Source organism: Panthera tigris, chromosome A1 (genome assembly GCF_018350195.1).
Source record: "Panthera tigris isolate Pti1 chromosome A1, P.tigris_Pti1_mat1.1, whole genome shotgun sequence".
In the NCBI taxonomy this organism is placed as follows: Eukaryota; Metazoa; Chordata; class Mammalia; order Carnivora; family Felidae; genus Panthera; species Panthera tigris.
In genome coordinates, this window is record NC_056660.1 from 162,285,189 (window position 1) to 162,303,752 (window position 18,564).

Consider the following 18,564-nt stretch of genomic DNA (forward strand, 5'->3'; position numbering starts at 1 on the left):
AAAACAGTTAAAAAGCTATTGAAATGAGATGCGAGACAATGGTAACAGAGAAAATGATGAAGCTAGTCAGATCCAGTATTTATTCTGAAAGTAGATTTGAAAGGATTTGCTTAAGGGTCTTAGGGAAAGAATGGTGACCAGAAGGAGAGTCATATAGAGAGGGAAGAGAGAAATTAAGACTTTCAGTCAAGGGATGCAGTCAGTCCATGGTTCAGAAAGTGAACCAAGAAAGTAAGCACAATGCTTTCACTTTTTCCCCCATTTTTCTGCTTTTCTACTTGGACTTTTTATTATCTTAATCCACTCAGAAGGCAAGGAAGGTCTTGTCTTATAGTTCAGCCTTCTTGAATAATGAGGAAAGTAGAGAAGAGTGACAAGTGGACCTGGAGGTCAGACAAAAGATGTCCAGCACAATAAGTGGTTGCAGACAGTAGAAGCTAGGCTGACCAAGGGAAAACTGAAAACATGAAGAAGGTTAAGTGAACAAATGGTAGAATCACAAGATATTAGGCTCCGGAAGGGTTGAAAGACTCTGGAATATAAGGTAACATTTAAGAATAAACATTTTTAAAGTGTGTACAATATTTTTTATATTAATATTCAATAAAAAACTGAAGATATATTATTAAATCATACACTAGTGAAAACCTGACTACAAAAAACTGAAGTTGGCCAGGTGTGCTAATATCTTATGGTAAAGTAATCTGTGTATAACAGGAAAAGGCATTATTATTATGTAAGTGCATAAATAGTAAAGGATCTTACTGCCTACTAAATGAGGTGGTATAATGCCCATGGGTCAGGATATATATACCTCTCTGTTGTCTTCTCCCCTTCAGAAAGACCAGCCAGAAACATGAGAAAAAAGTTTTTAAATCCCACATCCCTACTTTGGTGCAACTTAAAAGGGAGAGACTTAAGTTATAGTGCATTATTTAGCTAAAAGCAGATTTATGCAACTTAGGACAAAAGAAAATTAACGTGGAGTCAAGCAAGTAGCAGAGTAGCCAACTCTGTCTGGTTGGTAGAAGGTCTAGGGAAATAAGGAATTCTGATTGTTATGGACCAAATATGAGCAAACAGGGAAATTTTAAAATGAGTCCTGATACATGTAAACAGCAAAAGACAAACAAGAATACATATATTCAGTTGTTAGTCATTTGTATTGCTACCATGTAAGTATTCTCTTTTACCTTTCTAGAAAGTATGATATGTTTAAAAAGGTCTTGTATGTATGCTAATCATCGATTAAATGGACTGATTTTCATGTCTGAGTCAATGTGGAACAGATATAGAAACAGCAAGAAGGTGTAGTGTAGACATTTTTAATTCTTCAGGAGAAGAAAAAACCAAGTGAAAGGTGACCAGAAAGATAGCATTGGTCAACCCAAAGCTGTAAGAAAGACTATGGGTCAAGATTTTGGTGTGAATGGGTATTGCTGATAGATGGGACAGAACTACAATAAATGACATAAGTAGAAGACAAAATATTCTCTTAAACCATTGCTTTCAACTTTACTACTGCAAGAGGCAATGACAGTCACCTACTTCTTTAAAACTATAAAATTGGGATGATGTAATACATGGAGACTTTTTTTATTCAAGTGTAATTAACATACAGTGCTATTAGTTTCAGGTGTACAATATGATTCAACAATTCTATACATTACTTATCACAATAAGTATACTCCATCTCCTTCACCTATTTCACCTGTCCCCCACCAATTCCCTTTTAATAACCACCAGTTTGTCATCTATAGTTAAGAGTTTATTTTTTTGTCCTTTTTCTTGCCTGCTTTGTTTCTTAAATTCTACATATGAATGAAATCATATGGCATTTGTCTTTCTCTGACTGATGTTTCACTTAGCATTATACCCTCTAGATCCCTCCATATTGTTGTAAATAGCAAGATTTCATTCTTTTTTATGGCTAATATTACATTGTATATGGGTGTGTGTGTGTGTGTGTGTGTGTGTATAGATATCTCACTCCATTTTGTGTATATACATCTATACACACACACACACACACACACACACCCCACATCTTTTTAATCCATTTACCTATGGATGGATATTTGTGTTGCTTCCATATCTTAGCGACTGTAAATAATGCTGCAATAAACACAGTGGTACATATACTTTTTCCAATTAGTGTTTTCATTTTCTTTGCGTAAATACCCAGTAGTAAAATTACTGGATCATATGGTAATTCTATGTTTAATTTTTTGAGATATCTTCATTCCGTTTTCCACAATCGCTGCACCAATTTACATTCCCACCAAAAGTATATGAAGGATCCTTTTATTCCACATACTTGCCAATATTTGTTATTTTTTGTGTTTCTTGTTTTAGTCATTCTGACAGGTATGAGGTGATATACCTCATATTGTGGTGGTGATTTGCAACTCCCTGGTCATGAGTGATGCTGGTTGAGATATATTGTCGTTTTTGATTTGCAACTCCCTGATCATGAGTGATGCTGATTATCTTTTCATGTCATTTATACGTCTTTAAAAAAAATGTCTATTCATATTCTTCTCTGCCCAAATTTAATCAGACTGGTGTTTTTTTGTGTGTTTTTTTGTTTGTTTTTTAGTGTTGTGTAAGTTCTTGATATATTTTGGGTATTGACCCCTTATCAAATATATCATTTGAAAATATCTTTTCCCATTCAGTAGGTTGTCTTTTGTTTTGTTGATGGTTTCCTTTGCTAAGCAAAAGCTTTTTAGTTTGGTGTAGTCCCAATAATTTAATTTTGCTTTTTCTTCCCTTGCCAGAGGAAATATATTTACAAAAATGGTTAATTTTTTGATGTCAAATAAATTATTGCATATGTTTTCTTCTAGGAATTTTATGGTATCAGGTCTCACATTTGTGTCTTTAATCTATTTTAGTTTACTTTTGTATATGGTGTTAGAAGTGGTCCAGTTTCATTCTTTTGCATGTAGTTATCCAGTTTTCCCAGCACCATTTATTGATGAGACTATCTTTTTCCCATTGCATATTATTGCCTCCATTGTCATAGATTAATTGACCATACAGATGTGGGTATATTTCTGGACTCCACTCTCTTCCATTGATCTATTTGTCTATTTTTGTGCACGTGGCATACTGTTTTGATGACTATAGCTTTGTAGTATAACTTGAAATCTGAGATTGTGATATTTCCTGTTTTGTTCTTTTTCAAAATTGCTTTGGCTATTTGAGGTCTTTTGTAATTCCATACAAATATCAGGATTATTTGTTCCAGTTCTATGGACAGTGCTGTTGGCATTTTGGTAAGGATTGCACTAAATCTGCAGATTTCTTTGGATAGTATGGACATTTAAAAAATACTGGTATCCCAAAACATGAGCATAAAATATTTTTCCATTTGTTTGTGTTGTCTTCAATTTTTGTCATCAATTTTTTATAGTTTTCAGACAACAGGTTTTTCACCTTTTTCGTTAAGTTTGTTAGTAGGTATTTTGTTCTTTTTAGTGCAGTTGTAAATGGATTATTTTCTTAATTTCCCTTTCTGCTACTTCATTATTAGTGTATAGAAATGCAACAGATTTCTGCATATTAACTTTGTCTCCTGTGATCTTACTGAATTCATTTATTAGTTCTAGTAGTTTTTTGGTGGTCTTTAGGGTTTTCTATATGTAATGTCATGTCTTCTGCGCATAGTGAAAAATATACCTCTTCCTTACCAATTTGAATGCCTTTTATTTCTTTTTATTTTCTGATAACTGTGGCAAGGACTTCCAGTACTATGTTGAATAAAAGTGGTGAGAGTGGACATCTTGTCTTGTTCCTTAGGCAAAAATATCTTAGTTTTTCACCACTGAATATGTTAGCTGTGGGTTTTTCATGTATAGCCTTTATTATGTTGAGGTATGTTCCTTCTAAACCTATATTGTTGAGGGTTTTTCCCATGAATGGATGTTGTACTTTGTCAAATGCTTTTATGCATCTATTGAGATGATCATATGGTGTTTATATGTTCTCTTATTGACGTGACGTGTCACACTAATTGAATTGTGAATATTGAACCACCTTTGCATCCCAGCAATAAATCCCACTTGATCATGGTGAATGAAATTTTTTTATTGTTTTTTCAATTTGCCAATATTTTGTTCAGGATTTCTGCATCTATGTTCATCAGAAATATTGGCCTATAGTTCTCTTTTTTTGTAGTATTTTTATCTGGTTTTGGTATCAGAGAAATACTGGCCTCATAGAATGAATTTGGAAGTTTACCTTCCTTTTCTGTTTTGGAAAAGTTTGAGAATAGGTATTCACTAATCTTTAAATGTTTGGTACAATTTACCTATGGAGTTATCTGATCCTGGACTCTTGTTTGTTGGAAGTTTTTTTTTCCTTAGTTTTTATTTAAATTCCAGTCAGTTAATATAACAGTGTAATATTAGTTTCAGGTGTAGAATTTAGTTATTCAGCACTTACATGTAACACCCAGTGCTCATCACATGTGCTTTTCTTAATTCCCATTACCCACCCAAACTATACCCTCACCCACCTCCCCTCTGGTAACCATAGTTTGTTCTCTATAAAATTACTGATTCAATTGTATTGTTAGTAATTGGTTTATTCAAATTTTCTATGTCTTCCTGATTCAGTTTTCAGAGGTTATATGTTTCTAGGAATTTGTCCATTTCTTCTAAGATATCCAATTTGTTGGCATATATATTTTTATAATTATTCTCTTATAATCCTTTGTGGTGTGTAATATTTTACAATTTCTATGGTGTCAGTTGTTATTTCTTTTTTTCATTTCTGATTTCATTTGAGTCCTCTCTCTCTCTTTCTCTTTCTCTTATTTGATGACTCTGGATAAAGGTTTATCAGTTTTGTTGATCTTTTCAAAAAACCAGCTCCTGGATTCATTGATCTGTTCTATAGTTTTTTAGTCTCTATTTTATTTATTTCTAATATTTATTATTTTTTTTCATCTACTGGCTTTGGGTTTTGTTCTTCTTTTTCTAGCTCCCTTAGGTGTAAAGTTAGGTTGTTTGAGATTTTTCTTGCTTCTTGATGTAGTCCTGTATTGCTATGATTTTCCCTCTTAGAACAGTTTTTGCTGCATCTCAAAGTTTTTGGGCCACTGTGTTTTCATTGTCATTGTCATTGTCATTGTCTCCATATAATTTTTAATTTCCTCTTTGATTTCTTAGTTAACCTGTTCAGTAGCATGATTTTTTTGTGATTGATTTCCAATTTCATACCCTTGTGGTCAGAAAAGATATATGATATGATTTCAGTCTTTTTGAACTTGTTGAGACTTGTTTTGTGGCCTAACATGTGATCTATTCTGGGGAGAGTTCCATGTGCACGTGAAAAGAATGTGTATTCTGCTGTGTTAGGATGGAATGTTTTGAATATATCTGTTAGGTCCATCTGTTCCAAAGTATCATTCAAAGCCACTGTTTCCTTTGTTGATTTTCTGTCTGATGTATCCATTGATGTAAGTGGGTGTTAAAGTTCCCTACTGTTAATGTGTTAGTATTGATTTCTTCTTTTATGTCTGTTAATAGTTGCTTTACATTTTGGGTTCTCCCATGTTGGATACATAAGTATTTACAACTGTTTTATGTTCTTGTTGGATTGTTCTCTTTATTTTTTTAATGTTTATTTATTTTTGAGAGAGACAGAGATAAGAGTGTGAGTGGGGGATGGGCAGAGAGAGAGAGGGACACACAGAAGTGAAGCAGGCTCCAGGCTACCAGCTGTCAGCTGTCAGCACAGAGCCCAATGCAGGGCTCAGACTCACAGACCACAAGATCATGACCTGAGCTGAAGTCGGATGCTCAACTGACTGAGCCACCCAGGTGCCCCTCTCTTTACATTATATAGTGTTATTCTTTGTACCTTGCTACAGTCTTTGTTTTAAAGTCTATTTTGTCTAATGTAAGTCTTGCTATTCTAGCAAGAGTCCATTTGCATGATAAATGTTTACCCATCACTTCACTTTCAATCTGCATGTGTCTTTAAGTTTGAAGGGAGTCTCTTGTAGGGTGTATATACATGGGTCTTGCTTTTTTTTATGTATACCTTCCAGCTACCCTATGTCTTTTGTTTGGCATTTAGTCTAGTTATAGGGAAAGTAATTATTGATAGGTATGAACTTACTGCCATTTTTTAACTTTTTTAAATGGTTGTTTTGGTAGTTCTCTGTTCCTTTCTTTTCCTGCTCACATTCTTTTGTGGCTTGATGGCTTTCTTTAGTGACATCCTTGAATTATTTTCTCTTTATTTTTTGCAAATCTATTTTATGCCTTTGATTCGAGTTTACCATTAGGTTCATATATAACATCTTATGCATATAGCCATCAATATTAAGTTGATAGTTGCTTAAGTTTGAACCCATTCTAAAAGCATTAAATTTCTACTCTGTCCACATTTTATGTTTAAAATAGCATATTTTACAACCTTATATTCTGTGAATTCCCTGACTGATTTTTATAGATAAAACTAATTTTACTGCTTTTGTGTTTTAATCTCCATCCTGGTTTTATAAGTGATTACTACTTTTTTTATGTTTGTATTTACCTGTGAATTTTTTTCCTTTCATAATTTTCTTACTTTTTGAGGCATGTTTTAATGTAGAAGTATCTTTCCCACTGCCAATTCCCTTAAGCCCTTTGTATTATGGCCACATAAAGTAAATATTCTTTTCCTGTTTTTTTTTTAAACATTTATGGGGGGAAAATGCTTTTTTAGAGAGCTAGGAGTAAAATGTAAACACCATCTACAAGTTGAACATCTTATTGAGAGGAAGATGCATAATAAAAAATATTTACCTTGTGATCTTGTATTATTTTAGATTGTATACAGCCTGCAAAGCAAGGAGAAAAATATCCAATATGATCTCTTCCACATATAGCAGAATATAGTGAAGATGAGCATCTACAATGAGAATTGCAAGGAGCTGTCAGGTTTCCCAACTGTCCTGTTCTGTAAAAAAAGAGATTGAAGTATTATACTTATTAATGTGTATATTAGGATATGAGATACATAAAAATATGCTTATTGAAATAAATTCCTTTTGACGGGTTTATTGGGGTATAACTCAATATGTACAATGAACTATACATAAAGTGAACAATTTGAAATTTTTTGATATATGTATACACTTGTGAAATCATCACTATCACCACCACAATCATGTTAACAAACATAATCATCACCCCCAAAATTTCACTGTGACCCTTTGTAATACCTCTGGCCTCTGGCATCCGCAGATCTATGTTCTGTCGTTATTCATTAATTTAAATTTCATGAAATTGAATCATATAATATACACACTTTCTTTGTCTGGGTTCTTTATATGGTCTTTGTATGGTGATATGTCTCCATATCTCTTGGGTAAATACTAAAGAGTAGGATGCTTGGATCATATGGTAGGTGCTCATGTAACTTTTTGAGAAACTGTCACTTTTCCAATTTGATTGTGCTATTTTATATTCCCACCAGCAGTGTATAAGAGTTTCAGTTGCTTTCTACATTCCTCACCAACACTTGATATAATCAATCTTTTTAATTTTAGACAGTCTAAGAATATAGCAGCTTCATATTGTGGTTTTTAATATTCCCTTCCCTGATGGCTAATGATGTGAGCCATCCTTCCATGTGCTTATTTCCCATCTGTATATATTTGGTTAAACGTCTGCTCAAATCTTTTGCCCATTTTTATTGATTAGTTTTCTTATTGAGCATTGAAATTTCTTTATATATTCTGGAAACATGTCCTTCACCAGATACATGATTTTTAAACATCTTCTCACAATCTGTGGTTTGTTCTTTTATTCATTTAACAGGTCTTTCAAAGGGCAGAAATATTTTATTTTGACATAGAACGATTTATCAATATATTTCTTCATGGATCATGTATTTAGTGTCATATCTAAGAAAACTTTGCTGAATCCAAATTTATAAAAAATTTTTCCTATATTCTTAGAATTCTGTATCTTGTATTCACACTTACAATCCATTTTAACTATTTTATGTGGTACAAGATATGCATCAAAGTTCATTTTTTTTACATATAGATATCTAATTGTTCCATCATTTGTTAAAATGCTTATATGTTCTTTGCTAAATTTCACATACATCCTATCAAAACTCAATTATCCATTTATACGTGGGCTTATTTCGGGACTCTCTACTCTATCACACTGATATATTCATCTATGTTTATACCAACACAATTTATTACATTAGCTAGTAACTGTTGAAATAAAATAGTGTTGGTACTCTACTTCTACTCTTCATCAGTATTGTTTTTGGTTTTTCTAGGTCCTGTGTATATTGCATGAATTTAAGTTATTTGTAGAATATCTAAAAAAGAAACCCTGTGGGGACTTTGGTTGTGATTACATTGAAAACTACATCAATTTGGAAGGATTAACTTAATATATTGAGTCTTCCAAAACATGAACACGGGATCTCTTTTTAAAAATTTAGGTATTTATGTTAGCTAGGAATATTTTGTAGTAATTATGAATAGGGCTTTCACTTCTTGTATTTATCCTTAAGTATTTCTTCTTCTTGATACTATTGCTAATGGCATTTTTGTGTAATATCAATTTCCAGCTGTTTGTAGGTAGTATATAAAAACACCATTGATTCTTGTATGATGATATATTCTTCTACAACATTTTTTTTTTCTTAATACTACTGTCAGTAGTGTTTTTGACATTAATTTCCACTTATTTGTAGGTGGTATGTAGAAATACTGTGATCTCTTACATTTTGATCTTGTATCCTACAAATTACTAAACTTATTTTTTTAGTTATAGTTCAGTTATCATTTTTTATAGTTTTATAGTTTTTTGTTATATTTTTAGTTATATAGTTTCTATATAGACAATTGTTTCTTTATAGACAATAAAATAAACCATTTTATTTCTACTTTTCTTATCAAGATGCCTTTTATTTCTTTTTCTTACAGTATTGTAATGGCTAGAACATCCATTATAATGTTAATGTAATAGTACTGAAAGCAGATATCTATCGTTGTTATGCTCCTGGTCATTCAATGTTTCATCATTGTCCTTGAATGTTTCAACATGTCATTCATGTTTTCATCATTTTATAGCAGCTCAGGCTTCTATAGCAAAATATCATAGACTGGGTGGCTTAAACAATAAACACTTATTTCCCACAGTTCTGGAAGCTAAGTCCAAGATCAAGGTGCAGGTAGCTTTGATGTTTGGTGTGGGCTTCTTCCCAGATTGTAGATCATCACATTCTCAGTGTATCCTCACACAGAAAATTGAGGAAAGTCTTTGGTCTATTCCCCTTCTTAAAAGAACATTAATCCCATTATGGGGGTGGGGGGGTCCTACCCTCATGACATCACCTAAACCTAATTATTTCCTTAAGGCTCCACCTCCTAACACTATCACATTGGCTTCAACATATGAATTTGGGGGGGAGGGACACATTCATTCCATAATAATCACTAAGTATAGTATTAGCTGTATGTTTTCATAGTTACCTCCAATTTCTAGTTTCCTAGTTTATTAGGAATAGATGTGGCACTTTATCATGGGCCTTTTTGACATCTATTGTGATTATAGTTTTTTTGATTTTATTAATATGGTGGATTATATCGATCGATTTTCAAATATAAAAGTAATCTTGCATTCCTCTGAAAAATCTTACTTGAACATAATTTATTTTCCTTTTAATATACTCTTAGGTTCAACTTGCTAGAATTTTGTTAAAAGTTATTGCATCTATGTTCACGACAGAAATAAGCCTATATACTTTTCTTTTCTTACAAAGTTTTTGTCTAGTTTTGACATCAAGATAATGCAAGTTTTATAGAATAAGTTGGGGAGCATACACTCCTTTTCAATTTTCTGGAAGAATTTATGTAAAATCAGATATTGTTAAATGTTTGGTTTAATTCTCCAATAAAACCATTTGGGCCTGGAATTTTCTTTGTCAGAAGGTGCTTAAGTACAAATTTGATTTATTTACTAGATACATACATTTATTTTTTCTTAAATAAATTTGTCTTTTGAAGGATTTGCCCATTTCATGGAAGTTGTCAGATTTATGGGCATAAAGTTGTTTATAATATTACCCTACTATCCTTTAATATTGGTAGAATCTATAAAAATATCACATCAACTCTCTGACTCTTGATATTGGTAGTTTTCTCTAACAGTTTAGCAATTTTATCCATCTTCTCAAAATTTCATCTGATTACATTTCCTCCATTGTTTTTTATCATTTCTACCTCACTAATTTCTGTTCAAATCTCAATTGTTTCCATTATTTTACTTACTTTGGGATCAATCTGCTTTGATGTTTCTAGTTTTTTAAGGTAGAAACAAATGTCATTGGCTTGAGACTTTTTTTCTTTTCTAACACTGGCTGTACATTTTTCCCTAAGTACTGTTTTAGTGGCATTTTATAAATTTTGTTACATGTGTATTCATTTTCATTCACATCAAAACACTTTACAATTTCCCTTCTGAAAAAATTATTTTAACACGAGTTGTTTAGAACTTTGTTATTCAGTTTCAAAATATTTGGGACTTTCCAGAAATCTTTTTTAATTAATTTGTTTCTAATTTAATTTCATCATGGTTTGAAAATTTAATTTCATTATATGATTTAATCTTTTAAATTTACTGAGACTTGCTTTACAGAATATGGTTTACTTAGGGTTTCGAGTTTAAAAAGAATGTATATTCTTCTTTGACAGGTGAAGTGTTCTACAAATGTCAATCAGGTCAAACTGGTTGTTAGTGTTGTTCAAATCTTATGCATCATCACTGAGGTTTTTTTGCCTACTTCTATTATTAAGAGAAGAGTATTGAAATATCTGATTATATTTGTGGATTTCTACATGTCTACTTACAGCGTCTAAGTTTTTGCTTCACATATATTAAAGCTCTTTCATTAGGTTCATAAAAATCAAGAACTGTTTGAATTCTTGATGAACTGATCATTCTATCATTACATAATGACCTTATTTATTCCTGCTAGTATTATTTGCTCTCAAATCTACTTGGTCTGATATCATACTCCAGCTTTCTTTAGATTACTGTTAATATGATACACCTTTCCCCATCCCTTTACTTATAATCTACTTGTGTCTATATTTGAAGCACATTTCTTTTATGCAACATATACATTGGGTCTTGCTTTAAAAAATCAAATTTAAAATTTTCTGCCTTTTAATTGAGATATTGCAACATTTACATTTAATGTGATTACTACTGTAGTTAGGTTTGAATCTATCCTTTATATTTGTTTTCTTTTTATCTCTTCTTTGTTCTCTTTTTTGCCTAATTTGAGATTAAACAAATGTTTTTGTAAAATTCTATTTTAATTCATGTGTCAGCTTGACTTATTAGCTGTGACTTTGTTATTTTAGTGGTGCTTCAGAGGTGATATTATACATCTTTAACTTAACACAGTTTACCAACATGTGATATTATAGCACTTCATGTAAGTCCATAATATATGTTTATCTGTCTTAAACAATTATTTTTAAAGCGAGTTAAATAAGAAAAAATACTTACCTAAATAATTACCATTTCCTTTGCTTTTCTTTGCTTTGTGTATTTTATATTCTTATCTGGTATTTTACTTCAGCCAGACTTTTTAAACATTTCACGTAGGATAAGTCTGTTGTTCAAATTTATTTACATTTTTTATGTGTAAAGTTATTTCTCCTTCACTTAAAAAAAATCTTCACATGTATTTATCTTTGAGAGAGAGAGCACAGGTACAAGTGGGGAAGGGGCAGAGAGAGGGAGACAGAGGATCTGAAGCAGGCTCTGTGCTGTGAGCACAATTTGATTATTATGTAGCATGGTGTAATTTTCTTCATGTTTCTTGTTCTGAGGGTTTGCTAAGTTTCTAGGTCTGTAGGTTTATGGTCTACATGAAATTTTTAAAATTTAAACCTAATTTCTCCAAATATTTTTCTTTCTCCAAGGCCTTCCTTTGGAGATTCCAACTCTGCGCTTGGCTGGCCACCTGAAGTTGTCCAAATCATTGATGCTTTATTTTTGTTAATTCTCTTTTCTCTGTGTTTTTCTGTTGGATGTTTATTATTAATAATTTCAAGTTTAAACTCCTGCAGTGTCTATTCTGTCATTAATCTCATACATAGCATTTTTCTCAAACATCCTGGTTTTCATTTCTCTATGCTCAATTCGGTTATTAAAAATGTCTTTTACTTTTTGAACATATGGAATACTGATATAATAACTGTGTTAACTCTGATAATATTAACATCCATGTCAGTTATGGGTCATTTTTGATCAACTGGTTTAGCTTCTCATTATGGGTTGTAGTTTTCTGCTTCTTTGAATTCCTTACAACATTTTAATGAATATTGGACCTTCTAAATTTTGATCTTTGATGCTGAATATTTTTGTCTTTTTGTGAACATCCTTAAGCTTTGCTCTGAAATTCAGGTAATTTACTTGGAAACACTTTTATCTTTTTTAGTTTGATAGGCAGATTTGATAGGAACAGCCAGAATAGCACTCAATTTACAATTATTATCCACTTCTGAGACAAGATCCCTGTGTATACTTTATGCACTGTGATTTTTGAGGTTTCCTAGTTGACTGATTAAAACAGATATTATTCCCAATCCTGTGTGAGAGGTATGCACTGTAATTCTAATTCTTTTGGCGGACTTGACTCAAGAACTTTTTTCACATATATCATAGTTACTATTGCACTTAATACTTCAGGGGGTCTTCTGCAGATATATCCTCTAATACACAATCCTGTGAACTATAGCCATATTGGTTTTTGAACCCTCAGCTCAATTTCCTCAGTTAAGGGAATCAGGCAGAATCTGTCTCATTCCCACTCCCTGTGCCATGACCTTAAACCTCTATTAAGACAGTGAGCTGGAGGAATTACCTGGTTCACCTTAAATGTTTCTCCTTTCTCATGTATCACTGTCTTTCAATGACTAATTCCAATGTCTTGAAAAACACTGTTTCAATTTTATCAAATTCTTGGTTGTTTTTGGAAGAAGAGGAAATCTGTTATCCCATCTTGGCTGGAAGTGAAAGCTCGGAATTATTTCCAAATATAAATTTAGGATAAAGCCAAAAGGTCTTACTTTATATTATTAAAAACTGCCTATACTTCAAAATACTTTTAGATTGTTATATTCTGAATTTTAAACTATATATTTGAACAATTTTAGGTTTACATAATTGAGCATATACAGAGTTACCATTTTATATTACCAATAGAAGCAAATGTGAGTCTTTGTTACTCTATACCCTTGCTAGCATTTGGTTTTGTCAGTTTTCTGGATTTCAGTCAATGTGTTGGGGTATCTAATTGTTGTTTTTATCTTTAACTCCCTGATGCATATAACACTGAACATATTTTCATATGCTTATTAGCATCTGTATATTCTTCTTAGTGAAGTGTCTGTTCAGATCTTTTGGCCATTTTTAATTGGGTTGTTTCTCTGTAAACTGATGAATTTTAAGAGGTCTTTAAATATTTTGGATATGTCCTGTATCAAATATGTATTTTTCCTCCAATTTGTGCATTGTCTTTTAATTGCATTAAGTGCCTTTCAGAGAGAAAGTTTTTAATTTTAATGACACTTAACATATCATTTTTTCCTTTCATGTTTTTTTTTTTTGGCGTTGTATATGAAATGTCATCATAAAACCCAAGGTTACCTAGATTTTATCCTATGATATATTACAGAAGTTATAATTTTGTGTTTTATATTTAGGTCTAGAGTCCATTTTGAGTTAGTTTTAATTTTTGTGAAGAGCATAAGTTCTCTCTCTAGATTTTTTCTTTTTCTTTTTTTTTTTGCATGTACATTCTCAGTTTTTCTAGCACCATTTGTTGAAAAGACTATCTTGGTTGCAATCCAAGATGGTGACAGTGAGTCTCTAGAACTCACCTCCTACTGAGGACACACCAAATCTACAGCTATACAGAGAAATGCCCCGAGTAACTCGTACAAATAGGGAAAATGAGAAAATACCATCACCCACACTGAAACAGATAGGAAAACCTGAGACACACTTTCAGCATAAACCTCACCCCTGGCCAGTGCCTGATAATCAGGAAGGACCTCCCAACTAGCAACTTCTCCCTAAGCAGTGAAAAATATGGACCCCACTTCTAGTGTGCCAACTTTTAAGACTCACACCTGAGTTACACCTGAGTCTTAAACACACCCAAAACACTTAGTTACAAAAACTATTGGGGCTTGCAACCACAGGTGAACAAGATTGAAAGAAATAAAGAAACATTTCTTAACGGGCTCTGCAGACTCACCATGGCTATCTCCCCATGGGCAAAAAATGCCCATCTCTGTCTGCCTGAAAGATCCTATCTGCGTACTTTAAAACCTGCTACCAGAGGATTAGGCTTCTAATTTAACATCTATCCAGGGGCTCACCACAATCCCCCCAAGAGCCCCTTGATGGCAGGACTCTGATAACCAACAGAGCTTGCAGAGTTCCACAGTACTTCAGCAAACAAAGAAACAGTTCTTAACCAGCTATCCCTACAGGGTTCATGGGGGGGGGGGGGGGGGGGACAAAATATGCCCATTTTTTAGATTTCTCCTGAAAGAGGCCTATTTGAATACTTTAAAAGCAGCTGCCTGAAGATCAGGCTTCTAATTTAGAAGGCATGTAGGGGCTGACTGCAATCCTCCCCAGAGATGAGAGAAGCCATCAGACATTACCTTTGCCTTCTCATGTCAGCTCACTACAAACTGCCAGTGTTTCCCTAGAAGTAACTTATACATATGCTGGCATCCCAGCTTTTGTGGCTGCCACCCAAGGGATGGATTTCTGGGTAGTCTGGTTCTCACATCCAAAAGGGCTTGCAGTGATGAGTTCCATGGGACCATAGTAGACAAAGACAAAAAAGCCATTATTAATGTGCACAGGAGTACCCCCTGCTGCTATACACTCAACCCTAACAAAGATGGAGCAGACAAAATAGCTAAACTCCACTTTCTCCCTGGGAGGGTCCAAACTATATTTTATTACTGCCTGAGGTCCAGATTGAGGTCCAATCAGCCTAAATCTAGGTGTTGACTAGTGTCCCTTTGGGACACTGACAGGTCTAGGCACATCCTCGACTAACAGGACCCATTAAAAACAAAGAAGGTAGTTTAAACAATCACAAAAGTTTGAGAGACAAGCAAGAGCTCAAGCCTGGCTGAATGATAAATACCATCTATTTATAATTATAGGTAAGACAATAGTTGTAGATAAGGTTAACCTGGTTAATAGAGTTATTAAAATAATTATGACTATAAGAATTTGTTAATGCATACACAAGGTAAAAAAATGCTAAAAAAAGACAATAGTTGTAGATAAGGTTAACCTGGTTAATAGAGTTATTAAAATAATTATGACTATAAGAATTTGTTAATGCATACACAAGGTAAAAAGACATAAATTGTGACATCAACAACAAACAGAATGTAGAGTGAGCATAAAAATTTAGAGTTTCAGTATGTGTTCAAGGTTAAGCTCTTATCAGCTTAAAACTGTTAAAAATATAAGATATTTTATGTAACATGCTAACCAGAAAGCAAAAGCCTATAGTAGACACACAAAAGATAAAGACAAAGCAATCTGAGCATACCACTACAGAAAACCATCAAACTATAAGAAGGAAAGCAAGACAAAAAGAAATAGGACTAAAAACCAGCCAGAAACAATTAACAAAATGGCGATATATACATACCTATCAATAATTACTTTAAATGTAATGGACTAAATTCTCCAATCAAAAGACATAGAATGATTGAATGGATTAAAAAAAAAAAACTGTATGCCTCCTACAAGAGACTCACGTCAGATGTATGGACACACAAAGACTGAAAGTAAAGAGATGAAAAAAGATATTCCATGCAAATGGAAGCCAAAAGAAAGCTGTGGTAGCTATATTTATATGAGACAGAGTAGAGCAAAAACTGTTATAAGAGACAAATATCATGTTATAATGAAAAAGAATCAATCCAATAACAATTCAGTTGCAAATATTTATTTATCTAACAGAGGAATATCTAATACATAAAACAAATTTTAGCAGACCTAAAGGGAAAAATCGACAGAAATATAATAATAGTAGGGAACTTCAGCACCCTACTTTCAACAAGGGATAAATAAATCATCCAGAGAGAAAATCAGTGAAAACAAACAAACAAACAAACAAACATTGGATTTAAACCACACATTGGCTCAGTTAGACCTACAGACGGACATTCCATCCACAGCAGGAGAATACCTATTCTTCTTGATGCATATGGAACATTCTCCAAAATAGATCGTATAGTAGGCTATAAAACAAATCATTAAATTTAAGAAGAGTACAATAGTACGAAACTAGAAATCAATTTAAAGAAGAAAACTAGAAAAATCACAACTATGTGGAGATTTAAACACATGCTACTGAACAACTAATGGACCAAAGAAGAAATCAAAAGAGAAATAAAAAAAAAATACCTTGAGATAAATGAAAATGGAAAGGTAACATTCCAAAGACTATGGGGTATGGGAGGCAGCTAAAGAAATTCTGAGAGAAGTTCACAGTGATAAATGCCTACATTAAGAAAAAAGAAAGCTCTCAAATGAACAACCTAATTCTACACCTCAAGGAACTAGAAAAACAACAAATTAAGCTCAACGTTAGTTGAAGGAAGGAAATAACAAAGATCAGAACAGAAATAAATGAGATAAAGACTAATAACACAATAGAAAAGGTCTATGAAACTAAAAGCTGGTTTTTTTTTTAAAGAAAAATGCAATAGACAAACCTTCGGATTTGCCAAGAAAAAAAAAGAGAACTCAAACAAATGAAATTGTGAATGAAGGAGACATCACAAATGAGACAACACAAATACAAAAGATCATGAGAGGACTGTGAAAAATTACATGCCAAACAGTTGTTCTTTCTTGCTTTCTTGCTCTCTTGCTTTCACCTTTCCTTCTTTTTTCTTTCTTTTCTTTTTTTTTTTTTTTTTTTGCCTCCTCTGGTTTCGAGTATTTTATGAGATTCTATTTTCTCTCATCTGTTAGCATAGCAATTATACTTTTAAAAATGTTTTAGTGATTTCCCTAGAATTTCCAGGATATAAGCAAATCTGCTTTCAAATAACACCATACTACTTCGTGGGTAGTGCACATACCTTATAAAAGACTATTCTCAACTGCTCCCTCCTCTTGTATAAGATTTATATTATCCATTTCACTATCCATAAACTATAAACACTTAACCTCTTATCACCATTATTTTGAACATGTTACCTATTACACCAATTAAAAATTAAAAAATTATTATACCTTCATTTATTCATTCTCTGATGTTCTTCATTTCTTTATATAAACTCAAATTTCTCACTCATATCATTTTTATTTTTTCTGAAAACTTCTTTATACATTTCTTACTGGAGGGCCTGAGTGGCTCATTCAGTCAAGCATCCGACTCTTGGTTTTGGCTCAGGTCATGACCTCATGGCTTCATGGGTTTGAGCCCTGTGTGTGGCTCTGCGCTGGCAGCATGGAGCCTGCTTGGGATGCTCTCTCTCTCTCCTCTCTCTACCCCTCCCTCACTGGCACTGTCTCTGTCTCTCTCAAAAGAAATAAACTTAAAAACAAAAAACACATTTCTTGCAAGACAGGTTTACTTGCAAGGCATGTTTCTTTGTTTCTGTAGGTGAACTCAAATTTCTAATTCAAACCGTTTTTCTTTTTTCTGAAGAACTTCATTAAATGTTTCTTGCAAAGCAGGTTTACAATTCCATTATTTTTTTAACCTGAGAATATCTTTATTTCCACTTTTTTTTTTTTTTTGAGAGAAAGAGAGAATGAAAGAGAAGGAGCACACACAAGCAGGGAAGGGGCAAAAGCAGAGGGAGGGAGAGACTCTTAAGCAGCCTCCACACTGATGCAGGGCTGGATTGCACCACTGTGAGATCATGACTCCAGCAGAAATTGAGTCAGAAGCTTAACCTAATGAGTTATCCAGGCATCTTTCTGCTTTATTTTTGAAGGATAGTTTCATTGCACACAGAATTCTAGGTTAATGATTCTTTTCAATCCTTTAAATATTTCATTCCACTCTCTTCTTGCTTGTATGGTTTCTAAATAAGTCTGTATTAAATAATCTTCAATCATACATCAGTGAGGTTTGTTTCTCCTGGTTTCTTTCAGGATTTTTGCCATTATTTTCTCATTCTGCAGTTTTAATATGATATGCCTAGGTGTCAGTTGTTTGGTATTTATCCTTCTTGAAGTTCTCTGAGCTTTCCATATCTATATTTTGGTGTTTGTTATTAATTACGAAAAATTCTCAGCCATTATGTGACCCACCTCTTCAGTCCCACTCTCCTCCTTCTGGTGTTTGCCTTATCATTTGTTATATCTGTGTAATTGCTGCACAGTTCTTGGATATCTGTTCCAGTTTTTTTTTTTTCATCTTTTTTTTCTCTGTATTTTTCAGTTTGAGAAGTTTCTATTGACATATCTTCACAGTCATGGATACTTTCCTCAGTCCTCTGCAGTCTGATGG

At 33.0% G+C, this 18,564-nt stretch overlaps 1 protein-coding gene across 5 annotated transcripts in view; it reads right to left on the reverse strand.

Annotated features, from left to right (window-relative positions):
* SLCO6A1 (solute carrier organic anion transporter family member 6A1) overlaps window positions 1-18,564 on the reverse strand; it is a 94,447-nt gene that overhangs the window by 23,402 nt on the left and 52,481 nt on the right. For 4 of the 5 annotated variants that reach the window (XM_007078888.2, XM_042990775.1, XM_042990773.1 and 1 more), the window contains exon 9: window positions 6,804-6,957. In XM_007078888.2, the coding sequence (XP_007078950.1) occupies window positions 6,804-6,957 (154 nt within the window). The remainder of the gene's footprint in view (window positions 1-6,803; window positions 6,958-18,564) is intronic. The other variant, XM_042990776.1, reaches the window with a different exon arrangement.